The 21,492-nt window shown below is 39.1% G+C and overlaps 1 protein-coding gene across 1 annotated transcript; it reads left to right on the plus strand.

Annotated features, from left to right (window-relative positions):
* Window positions 1–2,691: 2,691 nt before the first annotated feature.
* On the plus strand, window positions 2,692–19,807 carry cdh15 (cadherin 15, type 1, M-cadherin (myotubule)). Its single transcript, XM_034881991.1, has 14 exons — window positions 2,692–3,066; window positions 10,811–10,951; window positions 12,069–12,224; window positions 12,876–13,020; window positions 14,147–14,328; window positions 14,411–14,539; window positions 14,652–14,834; window positions 16,614–16,858; window positions 16,976–17,112; window positions 17,425–17,655; window positions 17,743–17,982; window positions 18,594–18,742; window positions 18,861–19,052; window positions 19,521–19,807. The coding sequence occupies exons 1-14, from the start codon at window positions 3,016–3,018 to the stop codon at window positions 19,719–19,721; spliced, it is 2,382 nt and encodes a 793-aa protein (XP_034737882.1). The 5' UTR covers window positions 2,692–3,015; the 3' UTR covers window positions 19,722–19,807.
* The last annotated feature ends 1,685 nt before the right edge of the window (window positions 19,808–21,492 follow it).

A 21,492-nucleotide genomic window follows, 5' to 3' on the forward strand; every position in this document is an offset into this window, starting at 1 on the left:
AGTTTATACAACAGAGTTAATGTGAGCTGTTATTTCTGCCAACAGCAGGCAGCAGAGCGCCTTCTCTCTGTAAAGATTCTCTGCTTTGATTAGGCTTTCAACACTTGGTTCTTTTAAACTCCAGCATCACCTTTATACATGGTTTTATTTCTAAGAGTAACACATCAATGTTTTAGTTAGGCTTTCAATGCTCGGTTCATCTTTTAAACTCCAGCATCACCTTTATACATAGTTTTATTTCTAAGAGTAACACATCAAACATTGATCTAGACTACGCAACGGACATGCTATATCCTTCCAGCACCACATGAAATGTCTGCATGTGCTCTGGTATGAGAGCCTGTTGTTCGGGAAGTGTTTGTGGGGGGCGAAGGAAGGGAAACATCAGGGCGCCAACTGCCTCTGCCTGAAATGACAGAGACAGGTGCTGTAAAATCACCCCTTAATACCAGAACTTACACACTCATGGACACACCAACACATGGAAGCATGCTGGCACCCACTCAGCACGCTCTCGCATGCACTCTTAATTATTTCACTGCTCTACCTTCTAACATGAGAGTTTCTAGACCATAGTATCAACACTATCTCTGTCTCCTATACATTCATAATTTAGAGTTTCATTTGTGTAGTTAATTCCTAGTTATCCTTTTATGGAGGTCATTTTTTCGATGCCTTTTTTTGTCTGCTTGTCAGCAGGATTAATGAAATAACAAACCTGATTTTAATGAAACTTGGTGAAACGGTGTAGCACGGGCCAAGGAAGAACCCATTAAATGTTTTACTGGATCTAAATCACTGGACGGATACGTATTTTGTCAACATTTAAGAAAGGGCATTGCCTTAGCATAGGTCTGCGTTATGATTTATAACTGTGATACTTAAGTTTATTCTATGGTTTTTAACATGAATAAACATCTGTCCCACAAGTAAAGTAGTGTCTACGTGGTGAAATGGAGGCTAATGTGGTTGTTTACTTCCTAAAGATCCATATCGGCCATTGACCACTGAGCAGACTTGGGTGTTGAAAAGTAGTGCTTAGGAGATCTCACCATCCAAAAATGCACATCTTTCCTTCTGTTTGTGTTTCCTCCTAAAAACACATAACCAACAAAGTAAACTAACTTTCTCACTCTGCTTGTGGACAACAACAGCAACCTTTTCTTGCAGCTGAGGTGTTTGCCTGAAAAAAAGTGTTTCCGTCAAATTTGAAGCATAACAGACATGCAATCTCTGCTTTGACATCAGCCATTGAGCACCATAGATCTTCATCTTCTGCTTTGACATGAGTGTTCAAAATAGCAGGAGATCAAAGAGTTCTGGCTGAATGTTCTGAATGTGCGAGGGCACGACACACCAGACAGCGAGGTTACGTATGCAGCCTAACGACATGAAGGTTGATTTGGACAAGATGGATTTAAGAAGAACACAAGCGCTAAACTACTAAAGGCGTTAGACACAAGAGCATGTTGTGCTGTCTAGTGGGGGCTGTCAAATATATATATTTTTTTAAATTTCCTCACAGTGTGGCAGCAACAGATGTCAAAAGACAAATCGATGTAGAGTGCGGTCAAGGAACTGTTGAATTGATTTTTGTGGTTATTTAGTTCTAAGATTGACGTCATTGGCTGTTTTGCAGTTTTAGTTCCGTTGTAACACATTACTACGGGCTAATGGAGACAGATGTATTTGTTTCCAAATCTTTAAAGTATAATGTTTATTGTCAAAAAAGCATTTTTTTATCAATCTAAAGTGATAGAGGTTCTGCTTTGGATGTATTTGTAAGTTGTGGAATAGTTTTGCAAGAGCTGAAACAATTAGTTGATAGATAGTTAGATAGATAGATAGATAGATAGATAGACAGATAGATAGAGTGATTGGTAGATTGCTTGATTGATTGATTGATTGATTGATTGATTGATTGATTGATTGATTGATTAGTTGATCAACAGAAGAGTTGTAGCCAACCATTTTTTTGTCGATTAAAGGACCAGTGTGTAGTGTTTAGGGGGATCTATTGTATTGGCAGAAATGGAATATATATATTCATATGTTTTCATGGTGTATAATTAACTTAAACAAGAAATCTTTGTGTTTTTGTTATCTTAAATTGAGCCTTCATATCTACATAGGGAGCGGTCCCTTAAGAACAGACAAACAAAACACTGGCTCTAGAGAGGGCCTTTCTCATTTTTGCGTTACCTGAAGGCCACCAGAGATTTTACCAAAAGGTGTCTCTGGTTTTACTACATGCTTGAAAAGGTAGCGATGGGGGAAGGGGTATTCAGTCGGTTGCAATCTGCAACCTCACTGCTAAATCCTATGCACTGCTTCTTTAATTGTTTAAAAAAAAATGTAATTTCTTTGAAGGAAGAATGCCAAACATTCGCTGGTTTCAGCTTCTGTTTGTTTCTTTCTTTTCTGTTTGACATCATTGTGAACTCTTTGTGATTTGGATTGTTGGTAATTTAATAAAGTCCTACTTTGTATTTGTCCAGATTGTATATATTATTCTGGCTTTCTTGCTCTTTGTGTCTCTGTAAAGCACTGTCGTTTTAAAAAAGTTTACTTACTTACATGACAGTTAAGACTGTTTCTGTCTACACCAACAGCTGCCCTCCCTCTCTCTCTCTCTCTCTCTCTCTCTGTCTCTCCCTCTACCCCTCTCTCTCCTTCTGTCTCTCTTTCTCTCATCGGTCTGTGAGTGACAGCACATGTGCTGGGGTACATGGGAGGGCCGCTGCTGAAATTCTAACCCCTTACCCCACGACAGTAAGACATACCCCAGCTATGGACAGGGAGGAGCTGTGATAGGCAAACACTGGGAGAGGAAAGGAGGGACAGAGAGACAGCAAGAGCAAGAGGATAGAGAGAAGGAAAGAGAGGGAAAAGTATCAAGGTTGGAGAGTTTGGCCTTTTTCATCCAGTAGGAGCCCAGTTCTTGCTAAAGGAGCCTCAGATCTTTCAGTCATCAGAGGCCTGGTCATTCTGAGTTTCTGAGTGCAGGTACTGAGGATGGCGGTACACATGTTGATGGTGTGTGTGCTGGGTGCTCTGCTTTGTCAGGTAAGAAAAATAGTTGTCTTTTCATAGCTGCTGTTAACTAAAATGAACATTTTGAGTTATTGTTTGTTTTCTGTGTTTAATAGACTGTTGTTGATTTAGTTTATCTTTTGACTCTATAAAGACCTTAGAGCACAGGTGGCTGAGCAATAGAGCAAGTGTAGTGACCCTCTCCCCCAGGTATTGTCTGATTGCTAAAAACATGGGTATAACAAGTCATTGAACCTGTTAGTTGGACATGCTGCTGTAAAGGCAGTCCACTTGCACTTGAGCTGTCCTGTGTGAAACTGGCCCCCTCTCTGTCCATACTGTATGGATTCAGGCTACCCCCATTTTAGCCCAAGACTTCTTGTCCCTCAGAGTGTGATCTTGTATAGAGAATAACCTTCAGCTGCCCCTCTCTTCAAATATACAGTTTACGTTTTTACTTGAGTGATGTCTTCAGCTAAAGATGAACTGATTTTCATCAATAGAGGCACAAAACTGGCTCTGTAATCAGAGGTTGTGGCTGATCTAAACATTTCATCCTGGTTGGAAAGAGGATGATGAAGTGTCTTGAGGAGGACGAGACTCCAGATGTGTGCAGAGGGCTCAGTGCATCATTAGTGGCCCCTGTCAGCAGACGCCATTATCTAGATCTAAAATGGATGACAATGTAAACTGAAATATTACCAACAGCACTTCCAACCGCCATCAGTCTTTCTCTGTTTGGAAAAAGAATGAAGCCCAGGTTGAGAGGGTGAGTGAGTTGGCCTACAGTGATTCTTCAGGGAAGTCTCGCTACCTTTTGCTCTATAATTCAGATGTTCCAGATTCTGTGTAGCTGTAGAAACAAATAATTCAGATCTACTCAATCGTTGTCTCTGACCTGTCAAACGTTACTGTAAATTTTTAGATTCTGTGTGGTTGAAAGTCTTGTGAAGTGAATTTAGGCTGCTTTTGTGGGTCAGGTTCATATGCCATGGCCAAGTGATCGTGGAAAAAAAATATATATATATATGTGTTGTCTCTTTTGAACATGGGATAAACCATGGGAATACCAGTTTGTCGCAGTAAAGCCTAAACCACTAATGACATTACACAAAAGATATTTCGGTCAAATCCTCAGGACCTCAGTCATCAATTTTTTTATGGCCTTGCATGTGAACAAATAAATAACCCTATGGACGACTTGAAAGACCTGTAAACATTGAAGTAAGACCTTTAGGGTGCAGGATTCCAGTCTTCAGGGTGGATGCAGACATCAGAGAACTACTTAAGCTCTGTGTGCTGAGGCAAATATGTGGTTATATGGCACTTTCAGATGCCAAAGGTGTTACAAGCCCAAGATCCCCGAGTAACAAAAAGTGTCTCTTTCAGTTTGATCACTGTGTTGTAGTTTTTATAAAATAACAATAAAGAAACAACACAACAACATAAACCAATCTAGTCCACCAAAATTCTTCATCTTTTGAGAGTGATATAGTGAAGGCTCTAAAAAGTTTATAACAGCAGTTCCAACATTACAGCAGATAAAAAGCATGAAGAAATCTAAAAATATTTCGAACAGTACTCACTTTACCAATAAATCCCTGAATACTCTTTGAAGCCATTGGAATCCAAGGAAACTGCTTAGAATCAAAGCTGACCGCAGCTGCCAGCCCCCACTAATAAACAAGGTGTAAACTTTTTAAATCCACCTTTCAAGACTACAGTGGCTGAAAACATAAAAATTATACATTGTTGGTGGAGTATTCCTTTAATGAGTAAATTTGCATCATTAATAGTAACCTTTTACAGAAGTCCCTATTTGTTGTCCATGTTGGAAGAGGACAATTTGCTACATGCTAAGCAACAGTTGCTTAAAGCTCACATACAAAAATGCACATACAGTTTGGACACGGCTTCTTTTCAAGTCAAACAAAACAAATTTGTCCTGATTTTCAACAACAAAAAAATTGTTTAACCTATCAGCAGCTGTCAATCCAATTCAAAGGGTGTATGTTGCGTTGAGGAGTGGGCAGCAGCCACAGCTGTTCCCAGATGCATACGTGATGCCATTTGTCTCGCTCTGTAATCCCACTCGCGGAAAGAGGAGTGGGCCATTTCTGAACCATGAAATCGGGTACAAATCAAGAGTCTGTAGCAGCGGCCAGCTGGTGCTGAGGTCTCACTCATCGGAAACAATCAGTCAGAGGATTTAGGGCCTGAATCACAGGTCCTGCTGGGTGTGCATACCTGCAGGCTGTTTTACACTGACTAGAGTTTCAGAGGGCGCTAAGGGTAGAGAGACAACTTCCAGATTGTTAAAACTAGTTGACTGAATAGTGAAGTCCTTTCCTCTTCATTATTACATTTTATGGACTGAGACATGTAAAACCAAGTGGTTGCAGTTGTTGTTTTAGAGGTCATTGACAATAAAAAGCTTGCAGCAATGTTACAATAGGTTTGTCAATTGTGCCATTTTGTATCCCCAATAAATAAGTTGATAAACCCATGTAGAGATGTTTAAGAATGTAGTCTTTAAATGGGTAAAGACTTTTTTTTTAATTTCTTCTTTTTCTATTAACCTTTAAACCCCTTTTTCCCTTGAAGTTTCTTTATTGTTTTGAAAACGATATACTAAGTGTTCCTACATCCCAAGACTTCATCATATTCACATATTCATATATACAAATTCAGTCTGATGTAGTTGGTACGCACGCCGTGCAACCAGTAACCAGTAACAGCTTTAACACAGGCAGCGTTTGTGATTTGACTGGTCAGGAATGTTTTCCAAGATGGCGCATGCATGCATACATGAACACCACTGTTTTCATAATATATTTTTAATAAATTGTCTGTACACTGTAAATTTCTCAATGTCTTGGTTTTAGGGACCCTCATTATGCTGCCATTGAAGAACAATGCTATTTTGAGCCTTGTTAATGCTATAAAATAGCGATTTACCATCTGCCCCTAAAGGTAGCGTTGGCAGCTAACTACCAGTTTGCGGTAGCGTGTTTAAAGCTAGAGACACATTTGATTAGTATGAAAACATGTCACAGAGAACGTTTGACTCAGTACACATGTGTTATTACCCCTAGCGCCGGAATTGTCCTTTAACAGAATATATGATGGAAAGTAGAGGAGAGGGAAAAATCATCCCTGTATTATAGTAAATGTGTGCCTCTATCACATCTAGAAGATTCTTCCCTATGCTTTATTGAATGAAAAAATGATAAAATGTCATTCTCATTGATTGAATCCACCACTTTAGTTGTCATTTAAGATTCTTACAATTCTTTTACAGTAATTCCGTTTTTATTGAGTCCTACTTTTATTCTTAGTTTAATATAACATTGCCCAGCATTCCCAAAGCTCGGACATCTGCTGCGAGGGGGACTTACACTGCGGCACCATAAATAGGGTGTCCATGCCTATGCCAGGCAGTCATGACTTAGCAAATTGCAAGGGTGTGGGACCAGTACTGTTGGTGACTGACTGGCTGAATGTCCAGTAACAGAAGTGACCAGAGGGACACCTGTGTGACCTCTTGCCCTGTGGCTGAAGGGACTGACAGGCATGCTGCAGGCTTTACTTCTCGGCTGGACCAGAGTCTTGAGTTATTGGAACGACTGTTCCACTCACACATATCAGGAGAGGAGACAAACAGTGCTCCTCATACTCCTTTACACAACAACAGTGGACTCTCTCAGGGGGGTACTCTAACCAATACATTCATATGTTACTAGATGGCAGATAGCATTTTAATAAAATGTAGCGCTTTTGAAAAACTATTATAATTCTAATTTGTCATAGTTGCATTTCTCCACATTTGTTGCGTGGAGTAAACATCTCTCACACCACTTACCATTTCTTTCAATCAATCAATGTTTGAAACATGTATTTGCATTGCCATGTTAAAATGCACTAAAATTAAATTAGTTTAAAGGCATGACCGTGTGTGTGTGCGTGTCTGTTTGTCTGTATGTCTGTGGGTGTGTGTTTTAAGTGTAGCTGGTATGTGACCCCCTAAATATCTCATCTCTTTCTGTTTTGAAGTGCAACTGTCTGAAAAGTACTGTAAATTGTACTCTTGTTACGACGAATTACAGTACTTTTAACATTTTAAACTGTGTTTATGTGTTTATAACCTTTGGTTAATGCAACTGTGACTCCTTTTCTGTTCTTACTGGGTCATATTTAATTATGACCACTGTGTGTGTATTTTTTACCAAACGTAACCAACCAAATGTAGTGTGGCTATTGATATTTATGGATTCTCTTAGAACAATGATCATTTATATTGTATTTGTTTATAGTTTTATATATTCAGGTTATTAAGCATAATGTCAGCCTCACACTTTTTACAAAACAATACACAGTGATTTGCAAAAAAAATGGTATACACTAAACACACTTGTATACACAGAAGTATATCATAAAGTCACTTCCTTGCAATTCCAAAGTACACATACCACCCATATGTGAAACACAGCCATCAGCTGAGCAAACACATTGCCTAATTGTAGACACACCATTTAGGATTAAGCACTATAAAAATGCAGCCACTTTTTTTTTCTGTAATTGTAACCTGTACTGGACACAGTATTTTATGTTTGTCTGTTGGCTGAGCTAACTGTGTTGCACACTACTGTACTAGCATGAAAACTTGGACATGTCTTGTTGAGATTCTTCGTGTTGACATGTTGACTGATTTGGGTACATTGAGAGAAATCAGTAATATCAATCAATATTTTCCTCAGTCTGCAGCATTGGTCAGGTGCAGTGTTTGGTGAACTCCATATTTGCACTTTCACTGTGTACTGCGTTTACAGTACTCTAAGCACTGAGAAGTAGAATTGCTAAAAGTGTTTTAGGTTAGCGACAGCAGTGTGTAACTGGTTCAAACAGAACTTACAGAAATTAGTGTATAGTTCTTGCACGAGTGTTTCATTTTGCAAAGGGTCGGAAGTTTTCAGGTAATCGGGTGTAGACTTTTAAAAAAGGGGTCATTTTTTTCAAAATAGTTCTTATGCAATCAAAAAAAAACTGTAATAGGACAGATTAAAAATCTGAGTGCGATGACTATGATACTACGATATATATTTGTATTATCTTTATTATGTATTGATCGTCTACCTGTTTTTTTAAAGTGTCCATGTCTAAGTTGAAAGACGTTTATTAATAAAAATGTATTTTTATTTTAAAGCCATATTGAAAGGTAATTTAGTGCACAGATCTTGATTTGAAGTATTTCAAATGAACCAGAATACTATTTGCAATGTGACAATAAACGTTCGTTCTCCAAAGCCAACATCAAAGAGGTGGGATTGTAACTTTCTCGGACTCATAAACACTCCAACAGAGTGCTTAAAGGTTCTTCTTTGAGGGCATATCATTCCCAAACAAGCTGTACTTCTGTGAGGGCTCGAGGTGAAAGGCCGAGCTGTAAAGGTATCTGGGAAAAACCTCTAAAAACAGTTGATCTGTGTGTGGTGTCGTCGTTCAGCCTGTCAGAAACAGCAGTCATTGGTCTAATTGGTAACATGACTCTTTAGTGTTACTGCATCTTGGTCTGGTAAAAGCATTATAACAGTGGCAGATACTTAGTGGGGCCACTATCCAAAACACAGAGTTATTTTAAGATCAGATTTAAGGGACAGAATAAGACACTGATATGTGTGAAAACGTAGTGTGCTAAATACAATTTTTTTTGCTTTGTGGTTGTAAGCTTTCCCAACTAACTCTTTATGTTTTATATTTTGGAAAAGCTGCCTAACTTTGCTTTCCGCATTACCAAATATTAGTTGATGTATGACTGTAACTTTAAAGGTGGTCCCGTTAGTCCGTCAAACTTCCTTAAAACAATTTTACTCCAACATGACCCTTTATTCACCAATTGTTTTAGGGATTTCTCGCATTCATCAGAGTAGTGTCTGAGGTTGATTCAAGTTTGCCTATGCTGTATACAATCCATTGATTGATTGTGTGACTTATACATCACATAGCATGCCTGTGGACTCAATAAAAAGCGGTAGTTCTTAACTCTTTCAACATCAAATTTGTCAAATTCATTTTTACACACATATGCTTAAGTCTCTCCCATCTCTTCATATTTATGGACTCATTTCATATTTCAATCTGTGAACCCTAACACATTCCTCCTAAACTTCCTATTGCTCATTTGGTGAGTAAAGCATGGTGGACTGGAGAAGAGTTGTGTGATGTGTTTAATTAACTTAAATTAAATTGCTTGATTAACTCTAATTAAAGCTCACACTTGTGTGTGTGTTCTCAAAGTTAGAAAAGGGACCACACAGCCAGAGTGTCCACAAATCAGGCAAACTTAGAAAGTGCCATACTTGGAAATACAATTGTGTTGCAGCTGTTATTGATGTTGAGGTTAAGTAACAAGGCAGAATGCGTGCTATACCAGCAAAGGTTTGAGAGCTCATATATGCACAAGACTTGAGTATGGAAGTAGATAACGATGAATTTGTGTGGGTGACATGTACTGCTGGAATGTCAGTGTAAACATCTCTGTGAGAGAGATGACGATGGCTAGTAAAAGTTAAATAGGTGGGGGTCGAGAATATAGAAATGTCTAAGATTAGCTTGCCCTCTGACTTGGCCAGCAGATGCCAGCCATGGTTGCCATTCCTCCCCGCACTGTCCAGCAGCATGCCAAAGAGTATGTCAGATCAACCGCCCCAGAAACAAGACAGGGATCACAGGCCGTCCCAAAATATTCACATATTTATCAACTATGCATTATTTGGCTTATGCATTTATGAATAACTTAAATCTACTGAAACTGGTTATTAATTGTGAGTTGGTTATGATTGAGTGAAGTCACACAGACAACTATTACAGACAAAGCTTTTTGGCAAGTTATAACACATACGCATTTTTTTCTGATTTTTGTTCTGTTTGAGCTGTGAATTCCCACAGAAAAGAAGGAAGCAACTTGCGGATATGTATGTGCTCATGTGTGGGTGGTGAGTGTTTGGTCGATGCACATGCATGTAAATCAGCCTGTGTGTGTGTGTGTGTGTGTGTGTGTGTGTGCGTGTGTGTGTGTGTGAGAAAGCCTGTAAATGAGTGTGTCTGTGGAATTCCTACTGCACAGCAGATCCGTAAGGTGACCCCAAACTCCCAGTCAGGTGCAGAGCTGAGCATAAAGGGGAATTTGTGAGTCTGAGTGGGAATGTGGGTGGGAAACCATAGGATCTAAATCCCAAGTCGACAGCTGTGTGTGCGTGCGTGCGTGCGTGCGTGTGTGTGTGTGTGTGTGTGTGTGCGCGCACAAGTGTGTTTCTCACATTTTTGGTTTGTGTGTGATTGTGTTCAAGACAGCGAAGTGCTGAATGGGGGCTTGTGAAAGAAGCGTGAGTGTTTGTGTTTCCTGGTCCTGAGATGAATTTGCACACAGATCAAAGTGAGGTGACAAAGACGTGTATTAGTGAGTGAAACCTGAAGCTGTGGCCCTGCAACCCTTCTGCTGCCCTGGATCCCAATCCCATGGATTCCACATTACAGACAGCCTCAACGCCTACAGCTAGCATGCAGCCATTCCATCAGACTGTTGGGAATGTTATAGCACTGAGGGAGACTCTTGGCATGGTTTTAAACAGCTGCAAACATATATAATGACATCATTTCTCTTCCATGAAGGAGAATGTAAGGAATCAAAAATCTACTCAATGTGATCCCCATCTGAATGTTCCTGGGACTTTCTTTTGTTGTTGGCACATGAGTTTGATGCTATACTCGTTTCCCTCAGATGTGGAGCTCTGCAGAAGTTGAGGCCCTTTATCCATGGAGAAATCAAGGCAAGGGATTGGTCAGAGTGAAGAGGGACTGGATCATTCCTCCAATCAGAGTGCTGGAGAATAGCAAGCAGGTTCCCGAAAACCTTGTCCAGGTAAACATGTCAAATTATAGCTTTTCACAGCATGCTTTCATCAGTGGATAACTGGCTGTTTCATTTCTGGTATAAAGGGTATTTACTGTTTGTGTTTGTGATTTTAAAGTCTGTGTAAAAACACTAGTCAGGGGCCCGCATGTACATTGAAACAGAATTTGGTTGCTTTAATTATACTGATTAGTAAAATATCTCTCCATATCTGCTTTCAATGTAAGTGATGAGGGGACAGAATCCACAGGCCTTGTTCTGTGCAAAAAATGTATTCAAACATTTAAGCTAACACAGAAAAAACACAAAGCAATTTAGCTGGACATAATAAGGTTTCAAGCTTACATTAGAGTAGATACTACTCTTTATTTTATGGTGTAGGAAATGTTATAAAAATGGCTCTTTATTAACAGAGTTTCTCTATAGCACCAAACATGCTGCTTCTCTACAGTGCATAGTTACAGCTGCTGAACTATGATTGGACAATCGCTATGTGAGGGAGTGGTTTAGCTATTGGTCAAAATGGTGACTTGAGTAATGACATCAGGTGCTAATGTTTTGCATAACAAAATGCATAAATAAATATACAAAATGCATGTGATAAGAATACATTTTTAGACTGCTAATAAAGAAGGGCCTTGTGTTTTATTCTTTTTGTAGACTAATGACCATGCTGGATACTGGATCCAGTTAAAACGTGTTGAACAGCCATGTGCTGATTGTAATTCTTCATCACAGATGATAACACACACCCCAGAGCAGTGTTAAAAAGACATGTGAAATGTAAATGTTGTGTTAAGGCTGTCACAGACGACCAGTAAGTATACAAATCCTACCTTACAAGGAGAATCATAGAGCCTCTTTTACGTGGTGGTGAAAATGCAGCAGAGACCATATGTGAAAGACAAGGGAAAACAGAATGAATAAAATATAGACTCCTTCCATTTATAACTTAAGAATATAATTTCCTGCCATAAGTCAAAGACCTCCTTAAGTTTAAACACTGCTGTCTCAAGGTCCCTAACCGTCAACATGCTCACATCTGGTGTTCCCCCCCCCCACCCCCCCCATCTCCCCATGAGGTTGTGATGATCACCAACTTAATCTCCTCTCTCTCTTTGACTAGATCAAATCGGACAAAATCTTCACAGGTGAGGTGATCTACAAGTTAGAGGGACCCGGGGTGGACCAGGAGCCAAAGAATTTGTTTGAGATTGATGATAAAACAGGAGTGATCAGGAGCAAGCGGCCGCTGGACAGAGAGAGACACAACAGCTTCACGGTGAGAGAGCAGCTACTGGATCAGAATCAGCCTTTATTGCCATGGAGTACTTACAAGGAATTGCTGGCCTTGGTGATTGGAGCATACATGGACAAACACATATTAAACATTATTATAAAATTGAATGTATTTATGTATCTAGTTGTATGGGAGTGACATTTTAAATCACCATGGAAATGGGTTTCAAAGCACAATCAAACACAGGCACTAAACACACAAGCCACAATTCAATCAGTAAGACCTTACACAATGTGTTTAAGAGCTTAGGTCCATGTTTTTGTCTTAAAGCATTTATCAGTGTCTCAGACACCCGTACAAACAGCCAGAGGTCGGTTTCCAAGGGCTTTTATGGGCGTCTTGGTGGAGAGCTGTTTTGGACCGTATGATTGTGATGTAACCTATGATGTTGAACAAGACATCCTGCACATCACTTTCCGCCATTTCAATCATATGTTGTGTACAGATACCACAAATATCCACAGTTGACACATCAGTGTCAGATCATATAAATGTTTCCTTCATGAAATGCAAGAGACTTTTGGTAATTAACAGGAAAAAACAACAATCTCATGATTGCAGCTTTCATTGACATTAACATTTGTCTGATATATTTGTGTGTGTGCGTTTTTTTTTGTGTGGGTGCGTGTGTAGCTCAAAGCCTTTGCGCTGTCAACCAGTGGAGAGAGACTAGAGAATCCGTCCACCATAGAGATAGTGGTGCTGGATCAGAACGACAACAGACCTGCCTTTACCCAGAGCCAGTTTGGTGGCAGTGTCTCTGAGTTCTCAGTCCCAGGTACATGTATTACAAACCTTTCATTTTGTTATCTTCTTGAAACACAACGTTCCAAAAAGCCATCATAAATGCCCTTCCTGAAGTAGCTTCAAAAGTTTAAAAGTAGCTTTGACTGAAGTATAGATAGATAGATAGATAGATAGATAGATAGATAGATAGATAGATAGATAGATAGATAGATAGATAGATAGATAGATAGATAGATAGATAGATAGAGACTTTATTCCTCCCAAAGGAAATTTTAGGCATCCAGTAGCTTAGACAACCTTGACACAATAAACACATACACACACATACAGTATATCACACATACATAGGAAGGAACTATGGTAGACTGTGTGTAATGGTGATTGTGCAAAAGAGAACATTGCAGTAAATCATAATTAAATATTTACTTTGACTATGAAATAATAACATAAATAATCTATAATCTATAACTACATATAGACTATATATATACATTATATATATATATAGTATATATGTATATATATAGTATGTATATACAGTATATACATAAAACATTTCCCCCATACCTTCTGTTTGTTTCATAGGGTCATTGACACATAACAATGATTACCTAATTCTGCAGTCTGCAGAGCATTTTAGCGTCTTTCAGCTCACTGTTTTTGTTTTGCCACATTCACTAGCATTGTTTTCAGATGCAGCAAGCAGCTGTTTTGAGCTGGAGCACCCTAAAATCTGACTGTACAATACCTGCTTAGCACCAAACAGCAGACAGACACAGTACATAGTGAACATAGTGGAGCATTTAGTACCTAAATAGTCAGATATTGCCTTCCAGAGTTGGACAGACAGAAAATATATGTGTAATAAGCATCTGTTTGCTAACAAGTTTGCCAAATCAACTTACATCAAATGTGTCATTGTTGTATTTACAACTTGTTTCCTCTGTCTGCCTCCAAGTAGATTGCAGGTTTAAGTAAAATATTCAAAACAGTTCATTTGTTTGTAAAGGCACATTGTCTTTCCATTTTCCGAACAGTACGGTTTAAGACTTGTTAAATGTTTTGTAAAGTAAACATTTTTTTCAGTTAAGGTCTGCAGCCTTAGCTCATATCATTCATCTCTCCCGCTGACCAAAGCTTTTGACTAATTTTGACAGGCACCTCAGTGATGTCCGTGTCAGCCACTGATGCAGATGACCCAATGACAGAAAACGCTTTCCTGAGTTACTCCATCACTGGCCAGGAGAGCATTCCTGCCAATGCTGTTACCAAGACTATGTTTGGTATCAACAATGAGACAGGAGCCATCTACACAAGAGATGTAGGCCTGGACCGAGAGGTAAAACGCAGGTTATGATGCAGATTTTTGCAGATGCCTATTGTATGGTTCATTTCACAATATATGCTGTATTCTGTCCTAGGTGGTGAAAGGTTTCCGATTAAAACTGCAGGTTGCTGATATGGGGGGCATGGGACTAACAAGTGAGGGTGTGGCTATCATACATATATCTGATATCAACAACCACGCCCCACAGTTCAGCCCTGCCTTGGTGAGTCTCAGTCAACATATGAGGGATATTTTGCAGGTGTTATGTAAAACACTTAAGTTAAACTGTTAGATGTTGACTTTTTTGACCTGTGTTTTCTGTGTGGTCCATGTAGTACAGTATGACAGCAGTGGAGAACAGGGAGGACTATGAGATTGGGCGGGTGAATGTGACAGACAGAGATGATCGTGGAACAGGAAACTGGGAGGGCAAATACTTCATTTCCAACGACCCTGAAGGCCTCTTTGCCATCAGTACGGATCCTGCCACCAACGAGGGCGTTCTGACAGTGGTGAAGGTACAGTCTGCTGAACTGCTGTAACTGGAAGAGTGTGAAGGAGGTGTTGTGGTGATTGTTGAGCATCCATCACACATAACATATGTGGATAAGGAAACAAATGATTTCTACCAGCTTTGTTCCTCACCTTTTCCTTATGATTTGATTTTCACATTGTTTTTTTTAATTATTTCTCAATATTCTTCACTGCATACATGAAAACAAGCTTAATAACAAAGGGTATGGATAAGAATGACACCCATTAGAATTATTCACACACTGATAAATTGCGAGGTCAAAACTTTGGAGTTAAGTTAAGGATTCATGTTCTTGTTTTACATTGAACATGATGTGTTTTGTAGTTTGTCTAATGAGTTGGGGTTGTGGTAATGCTGGAATAATTTATTATTTCCTACTGATGTCAAAGGTTTTCCCCAAAGGTTTGACACAGATATTTTGGTCAGTGTTAAGTTAGTTATGCTAACTTTATAAGCAAAGGAATTTACACTGTGCTTATTAAATCCAAATAGATATTCAATAATCATTCATTATATAGCTGAAACTATTTTCTCCATATGTGTTGAATTATTTGTTTGCCTGTAAATAAATTTGATATATTTGCCCATCCAGCTAACCTGCTTTTTAATGGTACTAATAGCAGGTAATTGGACATAAATCATTGGAAGTTGATCAGCTGAACACGGTCTCCATTTTATCAATAATTACTGTCAATCTATGAATCCTTACTATGAACGTATTAGATAGATAGATAGATAGATAGATAGATAGATAGATAGATAGATAGATAGATAGATAGATAGATAGATAGATAGATAAATAAATATTTGTTGATCCCAAAAAACTGGAAAATTATGGTGTTAAAGCAGCCAACATACACCAGAGCTGAATTCATATACACAGTCACACAGCAAAGAACATAAATATAAATGAAATACTAGGATACAATATGCATACATACAATATACATGAAATAATAATAGTAATAGGAATAAAATTATAAGAACAAATATTTTAATATATACAGGATGGGAACAAAATGTGCAACTGCTTAAACAGTATGCTGAAATGTAAATAAACCAATTGGGCAGGTTGCCCTTGGTGCAGTATGGTGGAGTCTCAGGGTCTTATCTAGCACCCAGTGATGACGTGTTAAAAGGTTTTATGGAAGTTTTAGTTTTAGGAATTTAAAGACCATTGAGCATCATGTCGCCGTGAATGTAGAATTTTGTTCAACCCACAAAAGAGGATATGACCATTACCAACGCATGTGTTACAAGGTTTTTAGTAGACAACAACAAGTTATTTCTGTGCTCCGGGCTATGTGCTGTTCAGTCAGTGTTTGAAAGTGTACACCATTCATCCAAAATCAGATATACCTCAGCTTTACATGCCAGTGATATTTCTTTGAAATACATACATTTACTATGTTCTATCTAACAGAAAAACAGCGTGCGTTCACAAGTGTTGAGTGATCTGTTTCTGGGGCGCAGGAATAATTTGAATTTTTAAAATGGGTGGCATTGCCCTTTATAGTTAAAATGTGCATTGAGGCCCTTTGCCACAACTCAACAACTCCCTCTAGTGGTTGAGATTTACAGTTGAAGTTACTAAAACAACAAATGCTTATTTGACTTTTCCTATTTTATGTAGGTCGTTAAATGACTGAAATTTGAGCCTTTGTTATACATAAAGCATTATGATTCATTCTTTATTATCCAACCACAGTGCAGTGCAAAGTTTCCCTTCCACAAGCGTTTTCTGCTCTGTTTTTTCATACAGCCTCTGGATTATGAAGCAATGGATGAGTATTCCCTGATTCTGACGGTGGAAAATGTCAATCCTCTGAGCAACAAGGCTCCCAACCTTCCGATGAGCACCGCTACAGTGGTGGTGACTGTCGTGAACGAGAATGAAGCTCCTCATTTCAGGGAGGACCCCATACAGATAGTGGTCCCTGAGTCTGTAGTTCCTGGGACTTTACTGAAGAGCAACATCGCCTTCGACCCTGATAACTCTGACCTGAGGTACGGTCACAGACTATAACTATGGACAAAACAAGAGGACAATTTTTGTGTTTTTAAGAATCCAAGTAAACTAATAAGATATGTTTTTCTGTAACGTTTTCTCTGCTCTCTGTGCAGGTATGAGATCAGTAGAGATCCTGAGAGGTGGCTGGACATCAACAGAGCTACAGGAGACATTACTGCCAAGAGAACCTTTAACATGCAATCACCAAATGTTAGAAACAATATCTACAATGCTGTAGTCAAGGTTACAGGTCAGTTTGTCTACCCTTAACGCACATGATGGATTTTACGCCTCTTTTAAGAAAAAGATTAATTGAATTGTTTGCACATTGACAGATGAGCGTTGTGAGGAGGTTATTACTTTTAAATTAGCTATTGTAACTTAATGTTGTATTGTTGTTTGTTGCTGTCTTTTATGACCTTTAACTTTCTCTGTATTTTTTGCTTTGTCTGTTTTTGCTTATGTAATGCACTTTAAATTGCCTTTGTGTCGTAATTTATCTATGTAAATAAATTGCCTTGCCTTATGTGACATTGCTGTGTATTTCTGTTCTCCTGCATAGATGCAGGTGGTGTGTCGACCACGGCCACAGTGGCCATCACACTGAAGGAGACCAACGACTTCCCCCCTCAGCTCTTCCCTCTGAGTGGCACAGTCTGTGGGGATGCAGGCCACAGGAGTTCTGGTCTGATTGTGACTGCTGTGGATAAAGACCTTCCTCCGCACGCTGCACCCTTCACCTTTGAGATGCCTGACGATCTGTCCATCAACTGGACTGTTATTCAAGTCAATCGTAAGGAGAGAATATCAGGGTTTAGAATGGAGTGAGAGGTGTTTCCATGAATCTCCTAACCTTCCTCCATTTCCCTTCCTTCTTCAGATACTCATGCTGTGCTTCAGTCCCTCCTAGAACTGGAGGCGGGAGAGTATGTGGTCACAGTGTTTGTAGCAGACTCTGGCAGCCCAGTTCTGAGCACTTATGCTCAGGTCAATGTCACCGTGTGTCTCTGTGACTCCTTTGGAGATTGTAAGTCTGAGGCGGTGGCTGTCCTAGGCTCCAGTGTGGGAATCGGCTTCATCGCTCTCATCATCATCATGGCCAGTATTGCACTCCTGCTACGTAAGCCTCATCTTGAATGATAACATTATGGGTTGTTGTTTTTTGCAACAAGAATAAAGCAAACACGACCCTAGTTTAAGATATTGCAAATTGAATTAGATGACTCATGAAGATGTGCTTTTTTTTAAGTTAAGCATATCAACAATCACAAACATTTAATTTGTGTCATCTAAGTGACAAACAAAACAGATAGAGCTGTAACAATTAGTCGATTCACAGAAAAACTATTTTGATAATCATTTAAGTGTTTAGGTCATTTTTAAAGCAAAAACTACAAATGGTGAATTCTATTAGAAAATAGTTTTCAACATGTGAAATATGACAATATTTTGCTTTTATAAAAATTTGTAAAATGTTATTTTAAATTTAATATGTTAGGGTTATTGATTGTTGTTTGGACAAAACAAGACTTTTGTGGATGTAAATTTGGATTGCTAAAGACCCGAACAGACATTTTTCACTATTTTCCGAGATTTTATAATTATTTACAAAATGATAAATTACCAAATTTAATGGCTGTCGATAATAAAAATAATTGTTAGTCACAGCCCTAATAACTGGATACACACTCATCCGTTAAATCTTCATGGTTTCCCTCCATTTGATTGCAGTGCTGCTCCTCCTGGCTGTGGCCGTGACCTCCTGTGGGAGACGCCACCACATCAAGAAAGGAACCGGTCTGCTTGTCGGGGAATCAGAAGATGACATCCGTGACAATGTTTTTAACTATGATGAGCAAGGCGGGGGTGAGGAGGATGAGGTAAGGCTGCTGCACAGTTCACAAGTGAGCGAGCCTGTGATCCAGTTTATACATATTATCACTGTATTCTTAAAGTACACACAGAGTCAATCTGTAGCTTCTTCCTCTCACCTTGCAGAACGCCTTTAACATTGACCTGCTGTGGAATCCCCACGATGCCCCTTCGACCCCCGGGTCCTACTATCCTGGGTCTGGTGTTCCCCGAGGCAAGCAGCCCCTGAGGAAGGATGCCCCGCATAACCTGCCCTCACCTATCTACCCACGGAGGCCTACAGCGGATCCCACTGACATCGAGGACTACATCAATGATGTGAGAGCCTTCTACCATGACCCTGTTTTATCTCATAAATTTTCATAAAAAATGAATATTAGTTACAATAGTTATATTCAAGGGTTTACACACCAGGGAATTTACTATACCTCTCAAAGTTATTAACAGGTCTGATAGACAGTATCACAGAATATGTAAATCTAGGGTTTGCATGTTTTCTGATGCTGTTAAAGCTTTGTTTAGATCTAACGATAAAACTTGCCTATAGTTTTAATGATAACCAGTTTAGAAAGACACTAAAGGCTTATTTTTCCAGCTATAAGTCAAACTATTCTGACATATATGTGAATATACTTGTACTTAGAGGCAAACAAAACTGTTGCATATGTAAAAAGGTTGTATAAAGCCTTTGTGATTATGTCTATTTACAATAAAAACTCCCAGCACTCCCAGGAATATTGCTTTACCCATGTCAACTTAAAAACCTTGTAATTTGTCTTCCCTCAGGGCCTGGAGGCTGCCGACAACGATCCCAACGTGCCCCCGTACGACACAGCCCTGATCTATGACTATGAGGGCGAGGGCTCACTGGCAGGCAGTCTCAGCTCCATTGCTTCAGGCAGCTCGGATGAAGACCAAGACTATGACTACCTCAACAACTGGGGACCACGCTTTCAAAAACTGGCCAACATGTATGACCCACGTTAAGGTGGAAACAGAGAGAAGACCTGCGTGATTCACCACCAGTCAGGGACCCAGATCCCCGCTCTGGGGTTTTTCTTCTGGACACATTTGAAAAGATTTTAGTCCAGGACGAGATGTAAAGTGTGCCATGGAAAAATAAATGCTATAGAAAAACATTGGCCTCTAATCTAATGTGCCTTAGATTTTATGGAGGATCATTTGGACACATCTGACATAATGGCTCATTGCAAAGTTTTGTGGTTAGCTCGGGAAAAGCAGATGAAAGTAAAATTGCAAGTTGACGTGATCGGCCATGAGGCGCGGAGCTGTGCGTGCTTCAAGGCAAACAGAATGTTTAAATGATTGTCCGCGTCTGGTTTTGTTTATCCTCAGACGTGGATTGCTCAGCAATGATGCAAACAACGAGTCTGAGATATTAAACAAAATTGTCATGTATTTCTTTTTTTATATATAAGTGATTCTTTTATAAGGTAAATTTGCTTTGATATTGATTTAGTTTGTTTTTCGTTTTTGATCGCAAATCCGCCATTCCAGTATCTGTTCATTTTTTTGGAAAACAATATCACTCAACAAAACAAACTGTACCACACTATATTCTGTAATCAAATTGTTTGGAGGTGAAGACTTTGAATGACACATATACATATACATACATATATATATATATATATATATATATATATATAAATTCAGACTTTACCGGCATCTACAAAATAAATGTAAATATTTTATTTTTTGTGTGTATTGTTCATTATTAAAGAAGACCTTCACACTTCATACATGCACATTTATACATTGCATTCAGGAAGCATTCTGAACCCTTCACCATTTTGACTAGTTACTATGTTACAGCCTTTGTTGAAAACCTAATTTTTTCTCAATTTTATCTAATCTACACTCAATATCTTACAATAACAAAGTAAAAACAAGGTTTTAGAAGAATTTAGAAATGTTTTAAAAAGAAAAAAAGCACTAACCTAAGTATTCAAACCCTTTGCTATGACACTTGAAATTTAGCATAGGTTCCTTCCACTTCTCTTAATCATCTTTGAGATATTTCCCTGCCCTGATTGAGGTCCACCTGTAGTAAATTCAACTGATTGGACATGATTTGGAGAGGGAAACACCTGTCTACAAGGGCTCACAGCTGACAATACATTTCAGAGCAAAAACCGAGCCACAAGGTCAAAGAAGCTGCCTCCAGGGCTCTGAGATAGGATTTTGTGGAAGCACAGAGCTGGGGAAGGCTACAATTAATTCTGTTGCATAGAAGGTTGCCAAGAGCACAGTAGCCTCCATCATTCTTAAATGGAAGAAGTTTGTAACAGCAAGGACTCGTCCTAGAGCTGAACACATCACCAAAACTGAGCGATCGGGGGAGAAGGGTCTTAATAAGAGAGGTGACCAAGAACCTGATGGTCACTCTGGCTGAGATCCTGTGTGAAGATGGGAGAGACTGAAGAGAGTTGAACAGAGAAAGTACAGACTTCTCCTTTTAGGAAAACCCGGGATGGCGGTTCACCTTCCAACAGGACAAGGACCCAGCACACAGCCAAGACAACGCAGGACTGGCTTACAGACAGAGACCTGAAAATGGCTCTCCACCTACAGTTGCCATCCAATCTGACAGAGCTGGAAGACTTGTTTATTTTTCCTTTTTCTTTTTAATATGCAACAATTCTAAAATCCTGTTTTTGCTTTGACATTGTGGGTTATTGAGTGTATATTTCTAAGGGAAATGTTTAGCATGGGACTGTGACATAACAAAATGTGA

The sequence above is a fragment of the Etheostoma cragini genome, chromosome 1, assembly GCF_013103735.1.
Source record: "Etheostoma cragini isolate CJK2018 chromosome 1, CSU_Ecrag_1.0, whole genome shotgun sequence".
In the NCBI taxonomy this organism is placed as follows: Eukaryota; Metazoa; Chordata; class Actinopteri; order Perciformes; family Percidae; genus Etheostoma; species Etheostoma cragini.

Excerpts from the sequence above, each read along its gene's own strand:
- cdh15 (XM_034881991.1), top strand. The coding sequence starts at position 3,016 with ATGGCGGTACACATGTTGATGGTGTGTGTGCTGGGTGCTCTGCTTTGT. Across the intron at positions 12,225-12,875 it reads AGAGACACAACAGCTTCACG|CTCAAAGCCTTTGCGCTGTC; the intron begins GTGAGAGAGCAG and ends GTGCGTGTGTAG. Across the intron at positions 19,053-19,520 it reads TCGAGGACTACATCAATGAT|GGCCTGGAGGCTGCCGACAA; the intron begins GTGAGAGCCTTC and ends GTCTTCCCTCAG.